General features: G+C 39.9%; 1 protein-coding gene across 1 annotated transcript in view; it reads right to left on the reverse strand.

Annotated features, from left to right (window-relative positions):
* HELZ (helicase with zinc finger) overlaps positions 1-26,258 on the reverse strand; it is a 152,983-nt gene that overhangs the window by 79,346 nt on the left and 47,379 nt on the right. The window contains 3 exon segments of the mRNA XM_025196269.1: positions 17,702-17,803; positions 18,328-18,507; positions 23,199-23,329. Of these exon segments, the coding sequence (XP_025052054.1) occupies positions 17,702-17,803; positions 18,328-18,507; positions 23,199-23,329 (413 nt within the window).

Genomic DNA, 26,258 nt, shown 5'->3' on the forward strand with positions numbered 1-26,258 from the left:
CTACATCCTGATTCCAATGAGGAGTTCTGCTTAACAAAGGGCAGTATGACATGACCCAGTGTATGGAAGGATCAATGGGAAGGATGGGGGAAGGAGGAGAGAGACCCAGTACAGCATTCAAAAACAAGTAATCCAACTGATGAATGAGGAGCTATGAGAAATTACACCAGCTGAGGAACTGGCCCAACGATGTCCAAGCGCTTGTCTATGTGGGTACCCTCAAATTAATCTGAATCAATGATAGATTATGAATTTTACATGGATTGGTTAAATTCAATTAAACATTACCTTAAACTCCCATTCAGAATTAAGACAACACTAATTGCAAATTACTTTAACTAACTTCCAAGGTAGGTTAAAACAGATTGAAATAAAACCAGATTAATGCTGAATGAGATGGTACACTGGGACTTTATGCAGCTGAATTAATCACTTTTAAAATTCAATTTGAATTAATACTTCTACATACCATCATGTATACAGGTCCTAAATTAGTACATATATACTCAAAGCAGTATCTATGTACCTACATGCACAGGATTGGCAGATGTGAAAGCTTTGGACGCTCTACAAAGGTGCCCATGATTGAAAATCTTACATATCTACAGCTATGCTTCATGAAATGAGAGAGAAATCATTGTGAAGGTATTCTTAATTCAGATTCTGAACATACAAGTAATAATGTCCCTCCTGGCCAGCAAGGACAGAATGAGATGCAATGAGATGCAAATGCACTGTAGTACTCCAACTGACTTTTAACCATATAAAAATAGAGTCAAACTTAGATTCAGTGTACAATGAAGTAATTTACTCCTGACTTACTTTAAAGCATAAAGCTTAAAAACTTTCTAATGTTGTAAATATGCAGTTATCACCAGAAATCAAACTGTTACTCTTTGAATTGATATTTGATGTTTTGCTATAATAATGCACAAGGAATACAGTTTCTCAGCTAAATGAAAGGACTGAGAATGAAGATGCCTAGGTTCCTTTAACTTATGTATGACCCTGTAGCCTTACTCTATTAAATGGGAATAATATTTATGTACTCTCCTCATGGAAGTATTGTGAGGACTACTGAGTCCATTGTGAGTTTGTTTGCAAAGCTCTCGGAGATTCCTGGATGAGAGAAGTTATTAAAATGCACAATAATATACTTTCTAGACATTATTAAACTATGCACTGGTTTTTATTACTGTAAGTGCAACTGTGCAACTTGCACATTGGCTGGCAGTGTTTCAAGGAATATCATGGCTCGCTTACTCAGTTCTCTTATTACAATGCAAGATTTTAAAAAGTACTCTGCAGGATTATTCACACTAGATGTCAAACAGATAACTGATTTGGGAATTGTCATGATGTTAGACAATCCTAGTTTTGGTCATATTTAGAACAAATCAGCTTTTTTTTAGGCAATTTGGATTTGCAAAAAGCTGCTTTTGTAATTTCCGAATCAATTAATAGAGTACGGCCAGAAGGTTCCATTATGATTCTCTATGTTGACCTCCATAACAGAGACCACAGGCTATGATTTCACAGCAAAGTTGCACATCAATCCATCAAGTGGCTCCACTGAAATAGAAAGCCTGTACACTCATACATAACTCCTTTTTCTGAAGAAGGCACTGTCCATGTTACAGTACTGTTTCATATAAGTCTAAAAAGCAAAATGGATGTGTCTGTAATTATACTGAAACCCACTTTTTTTCTAAATGTGACATCTAATGTTTTGAGCAAATGTACTTGCTTCTTTAGAGAGCTACACTAACAAAAGGGACACAGAGGCCAGGGGCAGAGATTCAAAAAGCCCGAGTCTGAACTGATTCAATCTTTGCAGGTTAATTTAACCTACCTAGGGTGAACTAGTTTGCAAGTGCACAGACATTCCCTCTGGACTGAGGAAATGCAGGCATGTGCCTGCAGCGGATCAGGCTAAAAGCCAGGGGGTGCTACAGCAGCCCTCCCTTCCCTTTCACAATGCTGAGCTGAGGGGGGCATGGCCAGGCCCCAGCAGAACCTCTGATTAGGGGGGAGTTTAAACCACCACCCTGCCTGCACAGTCCCAGACTTTTCCCTGCTCACTGCTCAAGGGGCGGGAGTGTTGCCAGCCCCCAGCCAGCACTCTGAGGCAAAGGGGGTGTGCAGTGCATGCATCTGTTGATGATACTAAGCATTTCAATCTCCCTGCTTGTTCATACTGTCTGCAAACCTGACAGGCAAGGGAGCCAATAGGAGTTGGTAACACAGTATTTATCAGCCCATCAACAAAACAAAAACCTCTCTCATCATTTCAAGCTCTTCTTAGATAGCTTTTTCCAAGGAAGGAAAGGAGGGACATTACCAGCTGACCTGCTGATTGGCTCCAAAAGCTCTAAGCAGACAGTGTTCTGTCTGCCTGTCCCAGTGAAAATGGAGACACATACACACACGCAGACACTTCTCAGCATTAGCTAACATACTGCATACCTAGGGTCTGTGGGGGGCTGTGCTGTGGGAGATGGGGGGGGGGGGGGGGGGGGTGGAATCCCTGCCTGAGCAGCAAGCGAGGGTAGGGCAGGGGGAAGGAAGGCAGACCCTCCTGTGCCTGGCTAGAGCTCTGGCTAGGGAGCAGAGGGGCAGGGCCAGCTCTGCACTCTGGAGCAGACAGCCCTGCCCAGGGCTGCAAAGCATCTGGGATGCTGGGGGACTCTGGTTTAACTTAAACCAGGAAGGGGTCTGGGACAGACATTGGATAAACCAGTTTGACCCAAATCAGTTACGCCTGATAATACATTCCACCAGGTTTATCTTAAACCAGTTTCAGCCATTTTGAAACTGGTTTATGTGCACTAAACTTATGTTCTGTTACAGATTTAAACCAGTTTCTGATCACTTGAACCGGTTTATGTGTAATGTCTGTCCCTAGCCAGAATGGATAGAAGCCTCTTCATTCCCTTAAATAGTTACAACAGAAGAGAATGTGTCCCAATGGAGCTATCCAATGTTAATTTGATTGTTTTCTTCAGTTTCTCCATGTTTTAGTACCATTGCTGACCTCCTGTTAAAACTGTTTAACCTGAGCCAACACTCTAAGCTGTAAAGTAATAAACTTCCATTGGCAATTAAGACACTAGATCATTTTATGTTCACATGCTGATCTGGGAGTGCTCCTGAGCTAGTTAAGGTAAAATTGTCCAAAGTATCTAAGTGAATGAGCTAGTAATGGGGGGTTCCAAGCCTCAAGCAGAAAACACCCAGGAGAAGTCAAAGAACCTCATTCAACTCAGACACGTCTCACCTTCTTCGACTCTTTCTCTCAAGAAAATGTAAGTGAGAACACAGTTTTAGTCAAATGAGGTCCCTCTGCCTTCAGAATCAGGGAACACTAACAACCCTCTCCTAATTCTTGGTAAAGAAGTCAGGACTCTTCTCCCTCCCCATCCCTCAGGTCATGCTTTAAAGAGCTCTCCGTAGAAGGGCTCCTGTTCTCTTTCCCCAGACTTTGAGTAGCAGGAGGGTTTTCGTCATCTGAAATCCCACAGGCAAAGAACATGGGAAAGTTTAAAAGGAGGAGTAAAGTAACAGACTCATCTCAAACCTCTGCTAAAATTAAAAATCTAAGCAATCCTAGAGAAAAATTTAAAAAGCATTTTCATTTTCTTCCCTTTCATTTCTTCAAAACCCTCCTCCAGAGAAAAGGGTGAATTATCAGAATCTGTGCAAGAAAGCTCATAGCAGAAAAAAGTCTTTCCCCTGGAAAAGTCTGAAGCTCTGAGAAAGAAAATACTAAAACCATACAGTAAGGTAAGTGTACTACGGAAAAGGAAAAAGCACCCATGTGAAGTAACTGCCCTTGAAAGGCAAATTAGCATCATAGTTTCCTTTTTAGTCCTCTTTTAAGGATTAGATATGGTCTAAATAGGACTTCTGAGGGAAAGGCAAGTAGCTGAAGCAACAGACAGCTGTCTTGTAAAATCCATCTTGTAAAATCGAGGACTCCAAAAATGTCATGTTCTGTGTTCCAAAAGGTAATAGTCAGACAGTTTCTGTGGCTAAAGATATGGTTATTCCCGCTGAGGACAATTTTCTCCCCCTAAAAAGGATCCAATTTAAGAAAGTGCAAACTGAAAAACAGACTGAGCAGCTGACTGCTATTCTGCAAACAGCCCTGTCTCAGTTTGCTCCACATAGCCACAATGACATGGTAAAATGACTTCAAGGCCATTAGTACCATTAAGCATAAAGTTGTTCCTCTTTGATGAAAAGATATCAGGGTGGATAAAAATCAATGTTGTTTTTTTTTAATAGAAAAAAAATTGGATTTGTTTATGTAAATCAGATTTTTTTTATTTAATCTTTTTTAGATGCTTTTTAAAAAAATAATAAACCTATATAAAGATAGTTTTAATGTAAGATAAGTTAAAGCTCAAAGACATCTTCACAGAATACGGATTATAACTTCTAATTATATACTATCTGAGACAATATATTCATGTAATCTTTTTAGAAAAGTTTTATAAATAAGTCACAACAACAGGCCATGGACTATATTAGGGGCCCAATCTTATGGGGTTTGCAGAGGCTCCCCTATAGTAGTGTTTCCCAACCCATGGGTTGCAACCCAAAAATGGGTCAGAAGAATATTTCAAAGGGTCGCGAGTGGGGGAAGGGGTAGGGAGGGAGCTGCATGGCTGGGCTGGTGACACCAGGGCTGGTGCCCATGCTGGCGGGCACAGGGCAGCCGGGAGATGTTGCTCGGGGGGCGGGAGGGGCCATGACCAGGCTGCCTGGTGCGGTGCAGGAGCCCCAGCCCAGGATAGGTGTGCCACGGGTCTCTCCCTCCCCTGTGCAGGGCCAAACTCGTTCCGCTGCCACCCGCATGAGCCAGAGCTGCCACAGCCACCGCGCTTTGGCCCGAGCAGGTTGGGGGCAGCTGGGGGCCCCCTTCAGCAGGGCTGGGGGCTGCAGGTTGCAAATAAGGGGCCCCAGCATGTCCCAGGGAGGCAGGGGTCTGTGGGCTGGGCACCAGCAGGGCCAGGGGGGTGTAGGTTGGGTCAAGCCATCAATCTTGGCAAATTGGTTCCGGTACGAAAAAGATTAAGAACCACTGCTCCATAAATTAGTAAAGATTAAAGAAAACCACTCTCTCCAATGGGACTCACTGCTCAGTCTAGAAGATCGCAGTAAGCATCTCTGTGATGCTTAGTTTCAGTTCTCAAACTGTAGATTTGTGTCTCCAGAGAGAACATCCTTGATAACAGCAGTATATGGAGATGAGAGATTAACAGACCCGATTACCTCCCCATCAGCCCTCTTGTCTCTCTGCAAATCTGTGTACACAGAGTCCAGCCCTTACCTCTCTCTAAAAGTGCAACGTTTCAAGAAGTTAAATGAATGGAGGATATCAAACAACAAGAATGCACTTTTTGTAGAAAACAATGATTAATTCGAGGTTTCCTGACCCGGGATTTAAATGCACTTTTTGTAGAAAACAATGATTAGATCGAGGCTTCCTGACCTGGGATTTAAATAATAATTTAAATCGGTTTGATTCACCCTGAAAGATACTGCTTTGTTTTACCTTTTCAGCCAATGGTTCCATGAATAACCTATGTTCTCCTACCAAGCCATAGTTTCCAGGTCTCTGACTTAGAGTTATGCTCCCCTGTAACTGTGGAATATTGATAACTATTTTATGGTATTCAAGATTCACTAATTTAATGCTATGCGAACAAAACCTTGGAAAAAAAAGGGTTGCATTGGATAATCCTGACAGTACAAAAACTGGACCCAAATAAGACCAGAAAAAGGTCTTATTTGGGTCCAGCGTGCATGTAATTGCACAACGTGCATGTAAACACGTTGCTTGAAGGTGTCTTTTTGATCCTAGCTTCAACAGAAACATGATGCCAAGGACTGTAATGACAGCACTGGAACCACGGCAGTAGGGGAAGATCTGAGTTCAGGTTCTTCCCACAGGTGAGACCATCACACTATTCTGAGACTGGGGTTTGGGCTGCACAAACCCTGTTTCTTTCTGTGGCCCTTACAATAAGTCCAAATTATTTCAGAAGCTGGTTACAGACTTCATCTCTTCAGGAATGACAAGTAACCAGAAATATCTGCATATATATTACCAGCCTTTACAAATAAGCCAGAACTTACCAAGCAACTGGAATGTAAGCAGGGACCTCAGAGCCCTGTTGGGAAAAGCATGCCTGCTTCTCCGTGGCTAGGGGCAGAAGTTGCACATAAACCGGTTTAAGTGATCAGAAACTGGTTTATATCTATAACCGAACATAAGTTCAGTGCACATAAACCAGTTTCAAAATGGCTATGCCCACCCCGCTCCTGCCTGCCCGCAGTGCAGCCATGTGCTGAGAAGAGGCTTGCACTCATGAGAAGCCATCACAGGGGCTGCTGCCCTGAGAGGGTCGCTCCCCACTCGCCGCTCCAGTGGCAGGGGTGGGAACGTGTCCAGAGGCCAGCTGGAATGGCCCCTTTCGGCAAAGGGGAAAGGAAGGGGGGTTATTTCCCCCCTCCCTCTGGCATCTGATGGAGGGGACACAAGGGAGCTTATTCGGTCTCTGGCCCTGGGGAGGGAGCAATCGGCGGAGATGGCAGTCGGGGCTGGCAGACCCCAGCTGCAGTCCCCCAGGGGCGAAGGGGGGAAAAACCCTCTCCCTTCCCCCTTTGCCTCAGGGAGCCATGCCAGCTGGCATCTGGCCAAGACCCCACCCCTACATCAGTGAGAGGGAGGCGCCAGGTGGACCCTAGCTCAGGTCCGGGCCAGTGGGACAGGGAGGGGGGGAATTTAATCCCCTGCCTGGCCCGTTCACTTGAGGGTACTGCCGGAGCTGGCCTCACCCCCCCCCGCCCCAGCACAGCTTCCCACCAGCTGAGGGTTTGCTCTAGCGCCCCCTGGCTTCGGGCCTGAGCCACTGCAGGCACATGCCTGCATTTCCTGAGTTAAAAGTGAATGTCTGTTCATTTGCAAATTGGTTCAATCTAGGCAGGTTAGAGTAACCTGCAACGATTGAACAGATTCAGGCTCCGGCTTTTTAAATGTCTGTCCCTAGCCCAGGAGCCCCCTGTGTTCTCTGTGGCTTCCCCTGGATAACAACGACTTAAACCTAGTCTGTTCACACTTCATCCCTTTACCGCCCGCTGCTGCTCTGCTGTGACCCACAGTCACTGCTTTCCCTGAAGTCCTGTTAAGTAGTAACATTTAATCCTTGGGCCTTCCTTTGTCCCCCTCAAAGCACATTTCTTTGCACTGACCCTATAACAGCTTTCTACCAACTCAGGCAGCTGTGTGCCCTTTAACCATATTTCACTCCTCTCAACCTAGAGAAATTGATCTGTTAACACCCCCTGGGTAGCAGTACATTGGGAGATGAGCTGAGTCATGCCTATTGTTCAGAAAATTACTTCAAAAAAGCCTTGTATTTTCGAACGGTACTACTGAACAGCATTCCCTCTCACCTATGATCTCTTTCCATCACAATGAAGGAACTTCACGTCATACTCACCTACCAGGATAACAGCCTCTCTCTGTCTCCATATCACCTAGTTCTACTTGCTATGCACTAAATATTTCTTTAAATGGATAATGCATTGTGCCCTGAAGTATGCTTTGATGGTAAAAGTGATATGCTATGATTATTACACCATTCATCTTATACTGAATACTACATTCAGACCTGAAAAAGAATGCATTACATTCAAAAGCCTAAGTCAATCCCAACTATGCACTGGGTCTAATGAAACATTACCCACAGAAATCCTTGCCTCGCACATAGGTCCTGGACCATCATGGCTACATCTATTCAATACACAGACATTGCCATTACCAGTTGAAATTTCTGATTTATCTACTTTTAACTTTCAGAAAAAAAGTTTTCTTTTTTCAATTAAAATTTTCCTTGCTTAGGAAAAAGAATTTTTTTTGAGAGTTAGTGAAGGAAAACGGTTCACCTACAACTGAGTGACACAGAGCTAAACAGAAGAGACAATTTCTGCTGTAAATTTAGGTTTTCCTAGGCACATTTCAAAAAGGGAAGAAAGTGTCAACTGAAAACTTTCCAGGTGGATAGATCTGAAGACTCTACTCCAGGCACTTTGCAAATAAAGGAAAATACTAAAAAAAAAGAATAGTTTTATCAGCTCTAATCATTTGAACAACAACAAAAAATTCTATTCAATTTAGAACTGCTTGAAACTTATTAAATTATTGTAAAAATTATGCATTTAAATTATAACGTATATCATAAGGTTAAATTATAACAGATATATCATACAGCTGTTAGTTACAAAGAACCTGATTTGCAACCCAACTTCATAATTGGTTTAAATTTTTGGTCCTTTAACTGTATAGGAAATACCAAAAAGAATATGGAAATGACTGCCCTAATTCTTTCTTCCTTCCATTTAAAAAATAGGGAATAAAATACAGATATGGGTAAAATTCAAGCTGTAGTTCTTGAAACTCAAACTTTAAGAAATACATAAGTGAGGATTGTAGAGTTATCTTCACTCATGTACCCAGCATATACACAATGCTCTGCACTACTGGTTACTGTTTAAAGGGTATGTTATGTACAAAGAGCTTTTGTAAAATGGACATTTAGTTCCAAATGATTCAGGCTACATCTTTATAGCAGATGTAACTGGAGTTATTAATGCATGCGCTATCTTTTCTTGAGTCTGTCTACCCTGAATGAGAGTGGTTAAGCCGCAAAATAAGACCCAAGTTGCAAATAGTGATTGATCAGCAGCCAACAAGTTGTGCTCACTTGACAGTTAGTCCATATTCTCTGACAGGCCAGCCAATTCAAGTGAAAAGTACCAAGTTACAGCTCTTTGTGTAGGAGGACTCAAGTTATAACTCCAGTTAACTATGCAGTGAGGTTGAATGGATGTATTATAAAGATAATCCTATATGTTATTAGAACAATAACATTCCTGATTCCTATATGTTATTAGAACAAATTTTGTAGTGCTGTTTGCACTGAAACAGTATTTCAATGTTTAAGGCAAAAGCCAATGAGTCTACAGTTGGGTAGGGACCCAGCCTGTATAATAGTTCCCAAAACAGGACCGGATCCTAATGCTGAAAATGTGATGTTATGTTAATAGATAAGTGTAATGTAAGCTTTAGTTTAATTGCATTCACTATTAACTAAATCTGGAATTGCATAACGGTCTATATATTACTCAGTTTAACATCCATTTAACATGCAGAGCCAAAAGGACCTCTAGGGAACAGAGAATGTTAATGAGTGCTGTGCATTGTCTAGTATGACTTTTTGTTTCAGCTTGCTAATGTTCTCCATATTGCTCATAACCAATTATGTAAATGATCTGTTCTGTAACACAATTTATGTTTGTTTTAATTCACATTCTGGTGAACTGCTCGGAATCATTCATTTTAATAAACTGTATATCTCCTGAAATCAGCTAGCTGTATAATATATATTAAAGGTAGCTACAGACACACACAGTGATGTTATACTTAAGTTTATTGGGCATCAAATTTGAGAGACTTCAAGTGGATCTGATTTTAGTGTCAAGCACAGATCCACAAACCCAGCAATATAATATATAGGTCTCCAAAACAAATAAGATCAACCCACCTTAGCTCAAAACATTAATATTACAAACAAATATAGGACAGAGCTAAATTCAAGATATGCAGAAAAAACAGTGTATTTTTCAAAAAGCCCTGGACCTAAGGACCCATGTACCAAAATGCATCTCAACTATTTCAGGCCTGATCACAAAGATTTACTACTGAGTAGGACTCCTCCAGGCATGACAGGGATCCATGCTAGCGGAACACACTTCCAGAGCCTTGGTCCCTTATTTGTATCTGACTCCCTGTAACTTTTGCTTTGTTTTGTTTTTGTGGCAAAACACTTATACACATTGTTAATTCTGAGGCTGAGCCAATGTCAACTGTACTCAACGATAAGACTCCCGCCAGCTCTCTTGGGCAGAGGATCACGTTTGTAACACAAATGAGTAATCCCAGCAAACCCAATGGGATTTACTGCATGTACGAATTTCTACTTGAGCATAGTGTTTGTAGGAGCTTTGGCTTTAGGCTTCAAAGGGGTTTTACACAGGAAAACACTAGGATAGAACAGCTTCCAGAGATTGCAAACTCTTCAGAGCACTCTCTGCTTAGTGTTCATTCTGCCTGGGATTTTCAAAAGCATGTAAGAGGGTTAATAAAGCACCCAAATCTGACTGCATTTCAAAAGTGCCAGACTCAGTGTCTAACACAACTGGGTTCTGAACCTGTCTGGGCCTTAGTACACTAGTATAATTATAACCGTTTAATGTCATTATTTAATTATTTATAGTAGCATATAATATTTATGCGGTTCTTATAGTATTGGTAATATTTAATAATAATGATACTGACAGCAATAATAGTAATAGTAGTAGCAGTAACAACAACAACAGTAATAGTAACAGAAATGGTCATACCAATACCATGCGCCACAAGAATTTTATTTGCATTCCATTGTGATGGCCTATACCTTTGGCTTCATGTAGCAAGACTAATAAAACTAATCTCAAAAGTGTATTGAGAAAAGCTGTTTACAAGGCTATATTATTGTGTATATCCCACTAACTTCTGCATTGAAAGCACTCTAAATAAAGCACTCTAAATAAATAAATACATATTTTTTAGAGGATGGATTTTAGTGTAATGCACCAGGTAGTCAATCAAAAAGCGCTAAAGCATCAATCTCTTCTACTGTACCACTAATGCAGCATCTTATTTCATCATGGCCACATCTAAACCACAAAATGTATGTACACAAAAAAGTGTACATAACTGTCACTGCTTAGACAATATTAAATAATTTAGTGTTATTTTCTTGCAAATAAAATATTGTCATCCCCACTAATCCATAGAATGATTTTTAGTGAGGGCAATATTTAGCCAATTAATCACTTGTAGAGTAAATAACTCAAAGGACTCTGAACTCTGTTCAGTCATCTACAAGCACATCAGTCACTAAGTACCATATCCTGCCTTGCCATTTAACTGATTCTGCTCCACTTGATGGTTTCTCAGAAAACAGAAAAAGGCTCATGAGACTATGCTTCACCAGAATTGTGATTTCAACCTGATTTTTTTCCTCACACAGAATACAAAGGATGAAGTCTTCTTTAGTCTCAGAGTGCTTACAAAAAAGAGAAAGGAAGTTACTCCTGATGCAGCAATTATTTTAATAACCTACAATATCTCCGGTGATACAACATCTGGACATATTAAAGGTAGAAAGCAAATGTCAATGTATAGATCAAAGCATTTTAAAAATGATTACAGCAAACAAGCAGGTGGCCAAAAATATGTCTTGTATCATGATAAAGGATATCAATGAACTCAGGGTCTGACAGACCCTGAATCGAATAAATAAAAGCAGCTAGTTCTATAGTGAGAAACCCACCAATAAATCTTCAACTGTGCATGTCAGGAGCTATGAGGAAAGTACCTTGGCTGAACAAAACAATCACTGCGGTGTCTGCCAACGGGAGGTCTCTAACTATGTTCTAAACCAGAGATGACTTAATAGATGATGAAACCCTTTTTGAACTACACTGAGATCAGGTTGGAAGCAGATTAAATGAACAAGGCAGAGATTTAAATATGCTCATGTTGATCTGCTCCAGGTGGCAGCGGCAGTCACTCAGAGTCGAGGATGACATCCGTCAGCCTTGATGGGTCCTCAGGTGACTGTGGAGCCCAATTCTGGATACACACATTCTTTGGCAACGGGGGCATGTTGTTGCACGGGGGAGTGGGATTCGTACCCCGGGGTTGATCTCCTTCTCCTTCCCCTTCCTCTGCTGTTCTGCCTCAGTATCGAGTCTTTGGGCCTCCAAGTGGTACATGCCTTGGTGGACCAGGTGGTGTCACACCAAATGGTCAGCAGCTTGCTCCTCCCAGCCATTGGTGTCGATTCCTCTGTGCTTGAAGGCAACCTTGAGTGTGTCTTTGTACTGTTTCCTTTGGCCGCCCTTTGAGCATTGCCCAACAGAGAGCTGGGAAAAGAGAATCTGGAGAGGGAGGTGGTTCTCGGACATCCGGACACAATGGCCCATCCATCGGAGTTGATTTCTCAAGAGCAAGGCTTCGATGCTGGTGGATGCAGCTTCATGGAGGACACTCACGCTGGTCCAGTGGTCCTCCCATTTGATCCCCAGGATTCGACGCAAGCACCACTGGTGAAATTTCTCAAGGGTCTTAATGTGGCGTTGGTAGACGGTCCAGGTTTCACTGCAGTAGAGGAGGGTGGTCAGCACAACAGCCTTGTAAACCAGGACCTTCATCGACTTCTGAAGGTCTCTATTTTCGAAGATGCATTGTCGCAGCTTCAAGGTGGCGGCACTGCCGCAGTTGACCTGGTGCTGAACTCCTTCATCGATGGTAGCCCGTTGAGAGCGGTGGCTGCCAAGATACAGAAAGTGCTCCACGTACTCCAGAGCCTCCTCATCTATACAGATAGCATGAGGGATGTTCAGCTGGCCTGGGGAGGGTTGGTGGAGAACCTTTGCCTTGGCGACGTTCAAGGACAGGCTAAGGACAGTAGGCAAGTGGGGAGTTATATTCTGTACAAGCTAGATCGTTTGAGTGATCTTCAAGAGCTGAGCTCAGTGCAGCAGTCTAACCTGGAAGCGATAACAGTGACTTAACTTGACTGTGGTTAAGTCCCTGACAGCAAGAAAAGGCAAAATGGTAATATGAGCCATGGGCGACTGGTGCCTCCTGAGTCAGGGAAGGCATGTGCTCCCCCAGTGGCTAGTCAGTGACCGGGGGGATTCCCCCACGGCCAAACTCACCAGCCTGGAAGCGCAAGCAGTGCTCCCAGAAGTGCCAGCAGTGCTTCTCCTGGCGCCCCCCACTCTCCAGCCAGCATTCGCAGGAGGAGGCACGGTGCTCCTGCCTGTCCCCCCTGCCCATCACCTAAGCAGGGAGCACTGGCTGTCAGGGGGTGCACCAGCGCTCTCAGGGGATGCACATACACCTCTTACACGTCACCCCTGATATGAGCCTGTTACCTAGGAATCTAAAAGTATGCTTAACTCCACTTCCCCAACATTGCCAGGTCTCAAGAGAAGATATGAAGGACACCCCTTACAGCCACATTTCTAGATTTGGTAAAGGCAAACAGGAGTAAGTGGGTGCAGGCGTGTGTGAGAGTGCATTTGGAAGCAAGAGATGAACATGCTTCAGCAACAACAACAAAAAAACACAGCACAGCCCTTACAAACCTTCCCTCTACCAACCAGCATCATCCTGAGGGTTTCGGAATTAAGCATTAACTAATTTATTTTCTTCTCGGTCTCAGAGACAAGAAAAAATGCTGAAAATACCAGACACACAGAACTACAGGTCATCAACATACTGGGATCTAAAATTCCTGGAAATCTCCTCTAGGAGCATGGCATACCCATTGAATCAGAAGGAATGGCTACACAAAAACTCTGAGATCTCTCCAAGAGAAGCACATAGCAGACAAGGAATGATCCAACAGCAGCCTTTAAACATTGTAAGACAAGAACACTGCTTCTGCGTGAATCAGATCAACAAATAATCTCACGATCAACTGTACTGAAGGCAGACAACAGAGTCAATATAACCTGCACAGACGCTGGACCTTTGTCTACCGCCAGAAAAAGATCACCAACCGAGGACAAAGGAAATTAATGTTTTCTCTGTGCCATGCCAACCCTTAAATACAAGAAGAAAGGACTCCAGGAAAGCTAAGGATTCTCAGAGCTGAACCTGGCTCATCACAACTTTCTCAATAACCTTCCTCAAAGAGCAAAATTGAAAATACAGGACAGTAACTGATGAGGGAACTGATATCAAGTGATTGTGTCTTAAAGCCCTAAACACTTCCAGCTTAACTCCAGTTGGCATTTTGCCCTCCTGAAAGCAAACATTAATCATCTGCTTCAACAATGGTTTCAAAGCCTCTCCATAGGCTTTCATCAGAGGTGCAATGGTTCATCTCAAACGCTTTCAGTCCACAACTCTCTTGGCACATCAGGAACCTCGGTGAAATTCTACTGTTCACTGTGAATGCGTCTCCTTCTGTTTCAATACCTCTCAACTGTTAGGCTGTCACCTAGATTGATTTCACAATCCGTAACAATTGTGTAACTAATACAGTCATTTAACTCAGAGATTCATATCAATAATGAAAAATCAATCTGTCATCTCCAGCTATCAGATGTGAAAAATACACTGCATGCTAGACCAGTTCACATAAGTGGCTAAACTGAATACTAATGTACTGTGAAATAAAAGAAAATAGCAGTAAAAACAACAGCTAGCTAATCTGGCTGGTGTTCTTTTGAAGACAGAAATTGTCTCCCTGTTCAGTAATCTAGATTAAAGTAAATAATAAATAACAACACCATCTAGCTTTTATAAAGCATTATCCCTCAGATCTCAAAGTGCTTTACATAAGAAATAAGTACTATTATTTCTGTTTCATAGATGGGTAGACTGAGGCATTCAAAGACAAAAGTGGCTTCCCCAAGGTCACCCAGCAGACCAGTGGCAAAGTCAAACAAAATCCAGGTCTTGTGAAGCCCTGCCCGGTGCTCTGTTCACCTGCGCAATGTCTTTTGGACAATAGCCTCCAGCAAAAGTTAAAGACATCCAAGTGAGATATAATTACAATACATTAGAATTTGGATGTGTCCAGTTCTGGACAGTACAAACATCATGAGATGAGATCATTTCAAATAAAACTTGTTGTAATGCATGTGAAACCCTGAATGTGGAACACTGGTATGTAAGTACCAAAGACACAGGTTCAGGGAGCCAATCTTCCCCATTATTTCTGTCAAAACCCGATCCGCGGATTTTGATAGAAAGCTAGCTTGCAAGTACTAACTGCACTTGTGCTATGCTTGATGCCTGCTGCAATTCTAAACACCGTGTGGTGTCTAGCATCAGGCCAAACCCATCAGAGTACTACCCCTAGGCTTTGAGCTACTGAAACTCACACGTGGCATGGAAGCTTTGGAAAAATAACATATTCAACTTTTGCTTTTTTTTCCACAGCACAGAGTCTGAACTGAATCCTTTTTCTGTAAGATCAAGCAGCTCCTGGTTTTCTACATAACCGCAAGCAAACTTATCAGTATTCAAACCAACTGAAAATTAAATCCTTCACAGGGGGCGCATCTATAAGTGACGCTACCTTGCCATAGCAACGCACTACGACAACATAGCGCTGGCGGGCACAAACTGGGACACCGATGCTACGTCACTGTAGTGACAAGCTACCTCACTACAGTGTGTCGCTATGGCGATGTAGATGCTAAAAATACCCATGCACCATCATTTAGTACTTCCGAAAGCAAGTACTAAATGATGGCGCAGTAACAACCGTGCTGTGCAGACGTGCCCAGTGCCAAGTAAGTATACATCAAGGTATTGAAATATTCCATTTATTTCTGCAAGCAATTTCCTGCCCTCCAACACGTATTCCAGTGAACAACACTGAGTTCCTGTTAAAATTAAATTCCTGATGTATGGGTGGACTTCTAAAGGCACAGTATAGTATAACAGAGAAAGAAAAATCTATGGGAAAGTCTATAGCTACCAATAATATCCTAATGTTGGCTTCTGGCTTTTGCTAGCATTAGTGGTTTTACAGTCTGGCTTCTGAAATACCCAGTATGTCATGAATACGATCTAGAAAACATCCTCCTCTAAACAAGGGGGAGACCTTTACAGATATGACTAATTTGATTTTATACTGGGAATCTGCCATAGCTTCAGATCTTTCAGATCTTTTTCTTTCAGATCTATCAACTCTGCTGTAATTCCATTCTATAGTATTCATTATCAGTTAACTTTCAGGCAAGCTTAGCTACCTTATTAAAAGGACAAGTTTAAGAAGTTCAGAAATGTATAAACATGTGTGTCACTTTCAGTAAAAAAAAAAAGAAAAAAGTGGGAAATTCCCATAAGAGTAAAATAATAATTTGAATAATCACACATGCAACCTACAGCAACACCTTCTGAAGTGATCAAAATCCAGCGACAATTATATTCAAATTAAAGCATTCAATGACCTTTTTAAAATTAAAAGCAGTCATATTTGAATTTTAATCTGAAATGTGCTTGAAAGCAGAATAAATTGCCTTACTGGCAGAGAAGAGTACTGACTTTATCATTAAAAACACTGCAAATTTTATGAATTTATCTATCTATTTTTACTAATCTAGATGTATATCAAGTGCTGCACTAAGTAACTGAATGTATACCTGACATCAATAGAAGCCCTGGATCAAGAGTAAGGCAAATACTTGTCTCCTGTACCAATGTCCTTGCGACTGACATTGCAGCCTCAATACAGCGGATCCCACTTCGCAGCTATTATAACCTATAGACTACTTCCCTGCTTCTCCCACTAATAGTAAGAGAACAAAATTAACAATATATCATAATGCCTTTTCGCCAAAGTGCTTCACAAACAGCACTACTAAGATACAATCACATTTGAGGTAATTCAAATAAATATGTATATCTGCTTTCACTTATGTCACTCTGGGCCTTATTTAGAAGTTGTGTAAAATGTCATCGCTCATCTTAATCAATGGAGTTGTGACAATTCACAACAGCTGTGAATCTGGCCCATCTTTACAACCCTATGTGTTTCAACAACAGCACTGGTTTTCAACCTTTTTTCATTTGCGGACCCCTAAAAAATTTTGAATGGAGGTACGGACCCCTTTGAATTGTAAGCGTGGCTATTCACATACTTTTGATTGATCATAGTCATCTTTTACAGACCTCTTAGACGGTTTGCAGACCCCCAGGGGTCTGCGGACCACAGGTTGAAAACTACTGGTGTAGAGTATAAGTCTGGGAGGATTTTGACCAGTCATTTTCAGATAGCAGCATTTTAACCTTATGTTAACTGGCATATTAATACAGCATATTCACATCTTGATGCTCAGATATACACACATTTCCACACCTTTAGACAAAAATATAACAAACTAGCACTATATTATACAGTATATTATACAGCCTAACCACTAAGCAATATTTTCCAAATGGCATTCCTCTAACCATAAATAAATTTCTCTTTGGGTTCAACTCTGCCACCTCATCCCCTTAGTTTTTCCATAGCTAAATCCCCCAAGATACCCACATCAATCATACTTAACCACATACACAAATTACTTTAAACTGACTTCTTAGAAGAGGCCAAACCAATTTCACATGATTCTCTAAATACACAGCTTCTATGACAGCGTTTTCTTCAAAAAGGCAGGTGGGTAGCCCCGGTTTCCAACTTGTCATGAACAGATGTGTACCCAACCTTTTTTTTCAAATTAAAACCAAATTACTGCCCAGTTTATTTTATCATAGTAGCTTTTAGAGGAGCATATCAAAAGTTTGCTCAACTAGGAAAGACACATTGTTTTCAACAGGAATAATAAAAGCTTAAAAAAGGATGTCTTTATTTAATGTATAAAACAAAATCATGTGGATGATATTTCCACTTTCCATTTTTTTCACAATCCATTACAGAGATTGGATTATTTAAAGGCACTGCTGGTAAATGCCAATATGCTTTTAAGTTTTAAAAGTTCTTTAAACTTTTTTTATAGACACCTTTTCTTAAGAATAGTATTTTATAGATACATAATAAGCCTTAAAAAATACCTGAGAGGTCTTGCCTGGGGATTGCCTGCTTCTACATATGGATGTAAATAATCCTTTATGTAGAGATCAGCAGCACTATTAGAATGGGTGCAAATGAGAATCCTGCTGGAATAAATGGTGCAAATAAAAAAGCAATGAAGAAACAGAAAACAATTCAAAGCAGTAGAATACAAAAAAAAGGAAACAGTGGCCATCTTCCTGCATACTTCTCTCAATGAAACTAATGACTAACCTTCTGCATGGTTTATGATTCCTTGATGCTTTTTTTTACTCAGTCTCTCTTTTATGAAAAGATTTAAACTTTAAACACAACTTTTAAATAATTATTTTGGGATTTAATCTAATGTGCATTTTAAGTAAAGAACAGCCTTCATCTTCTAGTACACTGATCCATGCTGAGGAAAAGGCACGTAATCTATATACTGTCAAATTCAGTTAAATTATATACTAAATACCTGTTAAGACTATAAAGTTACTTCTGCAGTATCTATTCAAAACAATGATGGATGGGGGGGGGTTTAAGCTGGATGGAAATTCTATACTGCTAACTTTTGTTTGAATTTAAGTCAAAATGGCATTTCATCTCTAATTCACTATGCTGCTCTCTATATAGTGTTCCAGCTCACCTAGTATCCTGTTGTTGGAGTATGTGCTTGACCGCCTGAGCCAGAGTGAATGTTTTGCCTGTCCCATAGGGACCGATGATAAGAACAGGAGGCAGTTGTATTGAAAGTGGAGTTGTGATAGCCAGAACAGCCTCTTTCTGCTTTGCATTTAGTCGAGGGTCCAACTGCTCATCCCATTGTCTGTACAGAAAAAAAAAAGCAAGTGTGTTTAAACAAGAAAAAATGGCAACAGCATGTCAATCAGAAATTAAGCTATAGAGAATGTAAATGGATTTGAAGAAATTAAAAATGTTACGGTAGTCTATTGATTTTTAATGATTTGCTCAAGTTTTTGATTAACCAGTAAATTTTCCACAAGCAGAATGACTACAGTTCAATTTACACAGCTAAGCTGACGGTAATAAACCTTCACAGTATATACTTCTGTGAAGTATACATTTAACCCCCTACAGAGACAACGCATTTAAGCAGACTTCAAGCCGAACCTCCTATTGTCATTACACAGCCAAACAATACCTATAAACTTAATTTGCCAAGTTTTCAATAGAATTAGATTTGGTATCCATTTAAACAAGTTAACATGCTCTATGAGCTGTCACAGAGCTCCAAGCTCAGGGCCTGGCACAGCTGGCCCGAGTCTAATTACAAAAAAAAGCAAAAAGAACAGAATTTACAGCCACCCATTTAAGTGAAAGCTTTTCTCCACTATCATTCTTTACCATAAAAAAATGCATCTGAGATCTAAAAAAAGCTTTGTTACTGTAACTGGGATAATGATATCAGCATTTGAACAGGAAATTACTTTAGGAAAGTTCCAATGAATATAAGAGGTTAAAGATTTGCCTATGCCATTTTTAATACGCTCACTGACAGATTTAAAACTAGGCATGAAGAGTAAGAACCACCTGTCATTCTTGAACATATGGCCATACTTTTGCAATGTAATCTGTCTTGGTACTTGCATTATAATTCTTCTGGACTTGGAAAACTTGTGTTGAGCAGTAGTTAGCATACAGGATAAAACCATGAGGGAATTAACTGAATTCCTAACTCACAAGACTATTATGAACAACTAGATGCCTGAAGAACTTAAGAACTGGTTGAAAGGTGATAGGGATGTAAAACAAAAATAGAAGAAAAACTATAGATAGGGGAAGAGAGCCCGAGTCAATCAAGAAATACAAAAACTTAAGACATTACAAGCCAGACCTTTAAATGGCATAAAATATCATTGCACTGACCTCAGCAAAACCACAAGAATTTACATAATTTAATAATCTGGCCCTAAGAATGTGTTTAAAAAAACAGGAAGAAAAAGCTACCAAAGCAAATTCATCTCTGACACTAATCTGTTGACTTTGAGATAGAAAACAAAAAGGAGTTTGGCCCTTTTCTTTCAGAAAAAGGATTCATAGCATTTAGTTCATAAAAATCTTAAAGAGCTAATAAAATATGGTCTATTTAACAATCTCACATAAACAATGAAAAGTATTTAATAATTATGTAAGTAGACTACAGTGCAAAGCATTATTTAGAAATATACAATGAATAAAGTACTTTAACTGTAACACATTTCACCCATAACTCCACATTTTGTTGAAAAGCAGGAAAACATAAGCAACCCTCCTATCAACTGTAAGAAAATGAAAACAAAATTAAGATGAAAAAAGTTTTATAAATCAACCACTCCTAATTATCGTATCTGACAGATATCAAGGAAGGAATATCTAGATTAGCTGACATGTCCGTTCAGTTTAGGCAAAAGCATAAATGTCATATGTTACATATACATAAAAATGTCCCAGCCACAATATCCCTGCATATTAAAAGTATACTCCAATTACTACTGCTAAAGGATGCTGATCTAGTTTCAAAACCAATCTTGCATTTTTCTGCTTTGTGCATCTTCAGTAAAAACTACTTTCCAGTAACCAGACACAAAATAATATTCTGCAAAAAATATTTTACAGTCATTCCTGTAACCTTAACAATGTTTTAAGAACAGTATGTTACCAGGTACAAGCAAAATGAAAAAAAAAGTTCCATACCCTTACCGTCTCCCATTGGACTACACAGATCTACAAAGAGATTATAGAAGGCATAAATGGCATGTGCACTTATTTTGTAATGAATGAAAGACGGATGACCACATGTAACGTGAATCTTAGAAAACCTGCCCCCACCCCCCCAACATAAATCTTTAGGAAAGTGCAAGCGTTCCTTTTCCTCGGGAAAGAAGCCAAAAGCCTATACCTGGTAGAGTGGGAATTATTGTGGAATCATTCAAAAATTATTTTTAAAAATGCTTGTACAAGTTACTCAAAACCATCAATTTTACTGAATTTTGTTTAATTTGCAAAAATAGTTCACTTGCATAATTCTGCATTGATTTGCTGGGGGGAAAAGAAGTCAAGGAGCATTATTTTTGGCAAATAAATGTGCTGCTTGAACACATGCTACTCCATGTCACTTCTACTCAATGTCGTATTTTATCCTTTTGTTACTCCAGTTTTAGAATTTATAAAATTTAACCTCCTGGATGCTGGCAAGTTTGGATGAAAGATTTTATTCCTTACGAAGTGAGAAAGAGAGCAGATAAATTCTGAGTCAGAAGTGATACTTTATTAGAGTCACAGTTTGGAATTTTGAATAGCCAGATCACAGCAAATGCAAGAAACATTGTATATGCATTACATTTGTTCTCAACATAATTCACACTGTGCAGCACATATCTGGTTTTACTAATAAAACTAATTTGCACAGCGGTTACTGGCAGATAGCTAACCACCTGACATCATAATCATTCCACTAGTAACATATAGCAAATCTGTTAAATGTAATCAAATAATGTGCATATACGACAATCCAAGGACCATTTTGTTTTTGTCCCTGTTACTACAAACATTTGTAATGACTGTATACACAAAGGGTAGAGCTCTCTCTCAACTCAGTTTTACTCACCTCTTCTCCCACAACCAAGCTGTTACTAAATGCTTTCCATTCTTTCTTTATGAAACAGTTAAGTTAAATGAAGTCAGTGGAAAGACTCTCACTGACTTTAATGGGAGTTTGCAGCAGACTCGCCATAGCTTCCCCCCACCCCCGCCCCTTGTTTTCTACCTCTGTTGCAAAACCTCTGGACCACCCACCAATCAAATTTAATTGGGACTGCTGCATCCAGCTCTTCTCTTCTCTTCCTGTCCTCAAGTTTATGCAACAAGCTGCAATTATATCACCTTTTTTGCTCCCCATTCTGGCCAAGTCACCTCTCTCTCTGCATCCCTGAGTTAGTTTCTGGTCTGCTTTGCACCATAATCACACTCTTCAGTCTCATCTGCAAGACTGCTTCTTTTCCAGCTCCTGCTGTCAGTCTCATGTACCTCAACATCTCCCTGCCATTTGCCTCAACAAAGTGACTTCATGCCTTTCTATTGCTCCTCCCAACACCTCAAATAACTGTCACGATACAATGAGCTCCAATGCTTCAGAGTATGGACGCACAGGCCACGTCCAAACACAGCTGCGTGGTACATGGCATACGACATGTTCAGTTGTTCTCTGAACTGCAAGGGAACAGCGCAGAGGGGTTTTTAGACCCCTAGATATCCTGCAGAAAAAAAAAGCAGAGTGGTGCACACAGCAGCAGTGTACACCGCACAATGCTGGAGCCTGGCCGGCTGGAGCCACACTACACTGATGGCCAGGCTCTGTGCAACAGGATCACCACTGCTGCCCCTAAGATGCCAAGTAAGGCTGCTGGGGCCAGCCCAATGCTGGCCCCAGCCTCCCCTAGCCCACCGAAGGTAACTTGCCATGTGCCATGGGATTAAGCAAATTTATAACTTTTCCAAAAAAAAAAAAAAGACTTGGAACAAACTCCCAGACTTGGATACCAGAACCTGGTGTAGAGTCATGCTAACAAAGCACAGCAGAAAAAACTCACTGGTCTAATTTACATTAGTATAAGGCATGGTATGCATAGTTAGCCTAAGGCTGTTCAATGCAAATTAACTATTATCTACTACCCAGCCACCTGGTGGGAAGTGCTGCAACAGCGCTAACTGTGCACGTCTGCTGTAGATCTCAGTGCAACTTACATCAGTGAGCAAAACCAACGTAAGTTATATCAGAAATATGTAGTGTATCCAGGCCCTCTCTGTTTCCTCTGTCAGATGAATTTCTTTCAGCTATGCTTTCCTATTTGCCCTTTCTTCTGCCACTGCTGCCCACGTTGCAGATCTGGCGCTCTCAAAATTACTAATAAAATCTGGAGATTTTACACTTCATAAAAGAAACTGACAAGATGTTCACAGAAAATCTCACACCTATTTGGCAATGCCATCAATGCTGGTCCTTCCCATATTTACACCTCTTTTTATGACCCATTCCAGCGATATGTCTAACTGTGGGTTTGTTGCTATGAGCTCCTTCCAGTAGTGTCATTGCCAAGGCTATAGGAGTATTCATGCAAGTACAAACTGAAGATTTTGGGCCCTTAAACTGCAAGCTAGTTAGGACTGGCACTTACTTGGATTTCTATAAAACATTATACAGGTATTCAGTAAAGAGTTACAGAATCAGTAAATAATAAAATTATGCTTCAGTTTTCTACCCTGCAATGCTACTGGAGTGCTTATAACAATCACAATTTTACTTTGGGGAGAATGGGTAAAGCTGACCTACCAATCCTAATGCTCAAAGGGTCAGTTTTCTATTTCTATTTAGAGCAGTTTCACTGACCCATCATCACATGCAATAAAGAGCAAAAAGACACTTCCGGTTTAAAGGTAGATTTGAGCCAGCTGTAATGGAGGAATTCAACACAGCAGTAACGTACTATCTTTCATATTAAAACGTTTGCATTTTTGTACCTGTTGGGACTCCAGGGTATGGTGGGAGTCATGCTGACATCTGGAAACAAAATACTGTTGTCCTTGATCCTGTCCAAGGCATAATGCATTTCACAGAGGGGTAAGCGATTTAACTGAAACTGAAGTTCAACCTACAGTACAAAATGAATGAATGAATAGATGTACCGAAAGTCTTTAATTAAAGAGGACTCTTATTAGACTGTATTAAATATGATCTTTAAATTTTATTTTCCAACAAAGTACTGAACTTAAGGAAAAGCTCAAGCAAGCATCATAAGAAAGTTAACTTGCTTAAGCACACTTTGAACGTTGAATTACCACAGAGAAATCCATCATCTTTGTAATGTAATTTGTTTGCTTTGATGTAAGAGTTCATAGTACTTTTAGGAATAATTCAGCAAGCTCTTCTAAAAAAATGAATTATTTTCTTAAGAAAATGTTTAAATTGCCTTTAAAGAATGAAATTTGAAGACAGGTTAGAAAAACCACTCTGAAACATTGATTGTATAGAAATTTTCACAAACCAGTAAATGACACTATGTAGCATATTTCCAAGACAGACAATACTCAAATACTATGTACTCCAAATTGTTCCTCCTAAAAAAAATGTTGTCAACATTGTAGTAGAAAGACGTCTAAGATACCTCACAATCTTTGCAAAGATGAATTCCTGAGATAAGTCGCATGCTAATATAATAATTTTCTTTCTTCTCAATTACTGGTATTTTAATGCTAATAAACAAAGGGTGATGCCAACAAAATCTTGGTTCGAAGCCAGAAACAATAGGCACAGCGTGTTAGTATCCTTGGTTAAATTGCAGAATTAAACAACGAATGGTAAAATGAGTTTATCCAAAAGCATTACTAAAGAAGCAAAGAGAAATTAGAAAAATGGATAAAAGGAACTCCGCAGGGGAAACAATTCATGGAAAAAAGCCACGCAGACTATAATCTACACATATTTAATTTTTCATTTATTAATCTCTCCAGGAACAAATGATCCTGACAAAAGTACTGAATCAAAGAATTAAGTGTTGACATTTTAAAAAGAAGTCTACATAAATAAATCTGACACAAAACATACTAATATAAAGGAGAAAGAAAAAGTTTGAAGTTGCCACATAATGACATAGAGATCATTATCCAATTTGAAGCACTGCTTTTCATAGAATAGTAACTACAGCTAAATAGTCATGTAATTACTGTGTGACAAGTTTAATTAGCATTTCATGATTAGTCAATAAGAGCAAGTAAATGCATTCATGGGGTTTACAGAAAGTGGTGTGTCTACTGGCCAACATTAAAGGCCAAGTGATATCAACCTATCCAGAAGAGTCCCCTAAAGAAACACACCGCCTGGAAAATACACCAGTAAAACTTCGAATGTCATTGTCAACCAGGAACTAAAAATACTCCATGAAAATGAGGTAAGTGCTACCTTGCCCACTTTATAAAAACAGAGCAGCGATTTGCTCACTGTGTTATATAAAGTCTCCAGCAGATCTGAAAAGAGAAGTTAAAGACAAAAATTTGGATAGAAGGTACCCATGTAAATATGGAGAAATTCCATTGAAATCCCTGAATAATTGTAATTTTATGCCATGCAGTTAAGGCAGAAAATGTGGCTGCAGGTCTATTCTCAATCCCTGCTTTAACCACTACTTAAGTAATCAATCCATAATTACTTAAATCGTTTTCTTATCACATGATAATTATTATTACCCCTGGCTGCTAACTAGAAAGTTCAACTGAAAGTAAGCATTTTTAATATGTCTTTAAATTCATCTTTCTTGAGGCAGCTCATAGTATAATGTCAAACTGAAACTCGAAAAGTACCAGAAATTTAAAAGACAAAATAGTGTTCAACAATTCAGAACAATACAAAATGAATTTTTTTTCTTACTAAGCTGCATTCAAAAACACTTAATTTGCTACATAAAAATTCTTTGCGATAATCAGAAAAGCATTTGAGCACAAAAAAAAAGAAATAGGTGATGATTCCTTTGACACATCAATGGGCTATCTGCAAAGTTCAAAACTACCTTGATCCAGTCATCATCAAGTAAAGGTGACATTCATAAACCCCCTTCATCATCCTTACACCCCAACATGACCAACTGCTCCCAAAGCCACCCCTTGATTTAGGCCCATTCTTTCAAAGCTATTAGGCATGAAAGTTTTTTCAATTACTTCAGTGAGACTAAATACATCGGTAGGGCCTTGAACAATTAGGCATTTTGGAGAATATGAGAATATGGGCAGTGTGCATATCTAATATGAAACACCAAATCTAGTGCTGTTGCAAGTCTCCAAAAGCCAAAAGAATAATATTTGTCTCAAAAAACAAGAAAAGAAAAAAAGAGAGATCAGTCAATCAAGTCAAGAGACCTTTAATGTTCTTTACTGTCAAGTTAAATACCACATTTAAAGCCAGCCATGTAAATGAAACAAAATCAACAAAGCTTCACACATTCAGTGTGAATTTCACAAAAAAGACATGTAATGACTGGAAAAAGATTTAGGGTTATTTGTAAAAAAAAAACCAAACAAAAAAACTAACTATCAATTGTTTAAGACATTTTATATTGCCCACAAGCCATTTAAGTTAATCAGATACTGTTTTAATTTTAACAGATAAAGAACATATTCTGAATTACAGTAGGGAGTTATTTTCTGAACCAGCCACTGAATAAGTCTCCCAGTCAGGGACTCAGGAATAATAATAAAGGACCTATGAATAACAAAGCTATGGCATGCTTATTAACATGGGCATTGCACTGGGTTACCTACGGTCCCCAGCTGAAGAAAGGACCCCACTTGCTGGTGTATTTCTCATTCTTCTACTTTGAAATGAATGATTTTGTATCATGTTTTGTTAGGTCATTTCCCTATAGCTGTCATAGTATAGACTTTCCCTTTGAATACAGCTGTAACAGAGGGTAGAAGTGTGCCATTCTGTGGTGCACTTCTTCCCCAAACTGGTGCCATACTGCTTTCACCGATGAGGGAGAAGCACCAAGTTTGCTCTGCTCAGCTTTTCATCAGCACTGGAAGAGGAAA

Source organism: Alligator sinensis, unplaced genomic scaffold (assembly GCF_000455745.1).
Source record: "Alligator sinensis unplaced genomic scaffold, ASM45574v1 scaffold282_2, whole genome shotgun sequence".
Taxonomy (NCBI): domain Eukaryota; kingdom Metazoa; phylum Chordata; order Crocodylia; family Alligatoridae; genus Alligator; species Alligator sinensis.